Source organism: Sarcophilus harrisii, chromosome 6, assembly GCF_902635505.1.
Source record: "Sarcophilus harrisii chromosome 6, mSarHar1.11, whole genome shotgun sequence".
Taxonomy (NCBI): Eukaryota; Metazoa; Chordata; class Mammalia; order Dasyuromorphia; family Dasyuridae; genus Sarcophilus; species Sarcophilus harrisii.
In genome coordinates this window covers 251517313-251519113 of record NC_045431.1, presented here as the reverse complement: position 1 = coordinate 251519113, position 1801 = coordinate 251517313, and the positions used below count along the sequence as shown (strand labels likewise).

Sequence of the window (1801 nt, the reverse complement as noted above, 5' to 3'; positions counted from 1 at the left end):
GCAGTGTTTCTACTGGGCTTATATCCCAAAGCAATCTTAAAGGAGGGAAAGGGACCCACATGTGCAAAAATGTTTATAGTAGCCCTTTTGGTAGTGGCTACAAAGCAGAAACTGAATGGATGCATATCAATTGGAGTATGGCTGAATAAAGTATGGTATATGAATGTTATGGAATATTATTGTTCTGTAAGAGATGATCAGCAAGATGATTTCAGAGAGGCCTGGAGAGACTTACATGAACTGATGCCACGTGAAATGAGCAGAACCAGGAGATCACTATACCTGGCAACAACATTAAACATCTATTGATAATTTTTTAAGAATTATTAGATGACCTTAGTTTTCTCTGTGTCAACTGTAATTGAAACTTTACTTCGATCTAGAAGATACATTTTAAAGGGAAGACAAGTATAGATTTACCAAATAGGATTTTGATGATGCAAAGCTGTAATAAGAAAGAAAAAGTTAAATAATAGAGCTGAGACTTTTTCCCTTACGGATAATAAAATTTTAAAATCAGAAAGTGGAAACTTGAGAATAAAATCCTATCACAAGTTTGAGATAGATATTGATGAAATGATCCCCAGTCCATTCATCTTTATGTTTCATGATCTAAGTTACCTAGGTTGGAGTTTCTTCAATGCCACAATAACATCTTTATTTCTTAAACTGTATATCAGAGGATTCAACATTGGAGTCACACTGGAGTACATAAGAGAAAGAATCTTGTCTACTCCTGCTGGTTTTATGGAATTTGGTAAAAAATATGAAATGATACCTGACCCAAAAAATAGACTTACTACTATTAGGTGAGATGAACAAGTGGAAAAGGCTTTATGTCTCCCTATGGCTGATGGGAGCTTCTGGATTGTGGTAATTATTTTGATGTAGGATAGAAGTATCATTAGAAATGGTACAATAGCAGATAAGAAAGCGCCAGCATAAGAATATAATTCATTCACTTTGGTGTCTCCACAGGCAAGCTTTAGTAATGGAGGAATATCACAAAAAACATGATTGAGGGATTTAGAATTACAAAAGGGAAGAGAGAAAATGTTGAATGTTTGTCCTATTGGAATAGGAATTGCACTGATCCAGGAGCCAGTCACCAAACAGACACAAATTTTTCGGTTCATGATTAGAGGATAATTTAAAGGATAACATATTGCTATATAACGATCATAAGCCATCACAGCCAGGAGAAAGCACTCAGTGCCTCCCAAAATAAGAAAGAAACAAAGTTGTATAGCACAGGCTAGAAAAGAAATGTTTCTCTTTTGTGTCAAAAGGTTTTTAAACATTCTGGGAAAGACCACTGATGTGTAACAGATTTCTAGGAAGGAAAAGTGTCTAAGAAAAAAATACATGGGTGTTTGGAGAGTGGAATTTACATTAGTAATTAAAATGATGAGGCCATTTCCCACCAGAATACTCATATAGATGAGCAAGAAAATACCAAACAGAAATCCTTGATAGTTGGGAAGGTCAGCAAATCCCAGAAGAATGAATTCAACCACAGCACTGGCATTTGTTACTGCCATGTTGACTATGCCTTCCATCTTGGGGAACAATGAATTTTGGATTCTGATGTATGTTTCTTGACCTGTTCCTTAGTTCCTTTCCTTTAAATGAAAAAAAAAAATTAGTTGGTCTCTTTGCTCCCTCTTATCTGTAGCCTTCTCTCTATATAAACTTCTTTTAACTTAATAACTGAAAAAAATTATCAAATATCTACTATGCATTTTAGTGAAAAGTCATAGAAACATAATGTCATTAGCACATACTCTATAAATTATACTCA

At 34.5% G+C, this 1801-nt stretch overlaps 1 protein-coding gene across 1 annotated transcript; it reads right to left on the bottom strand.

The window, feature by feature from the left end:
• Positions 1-617: 617 nt before the first annotated feature.
• On the bottom strand, positions 618-1559 carry LOC100916148 (olfactory receptor 10AG1-like). The gene has a single exon (XM_003773826.2). The coding sequence runs from the start codon at positions 1557-1559 to the stop codon at positions 618-620; it is 942 nt and encodes a 313-aa protein (XP_003773874.2).
• Between the last annotated feature and the right edge of the window lie 242 nt (positions 1560-1801).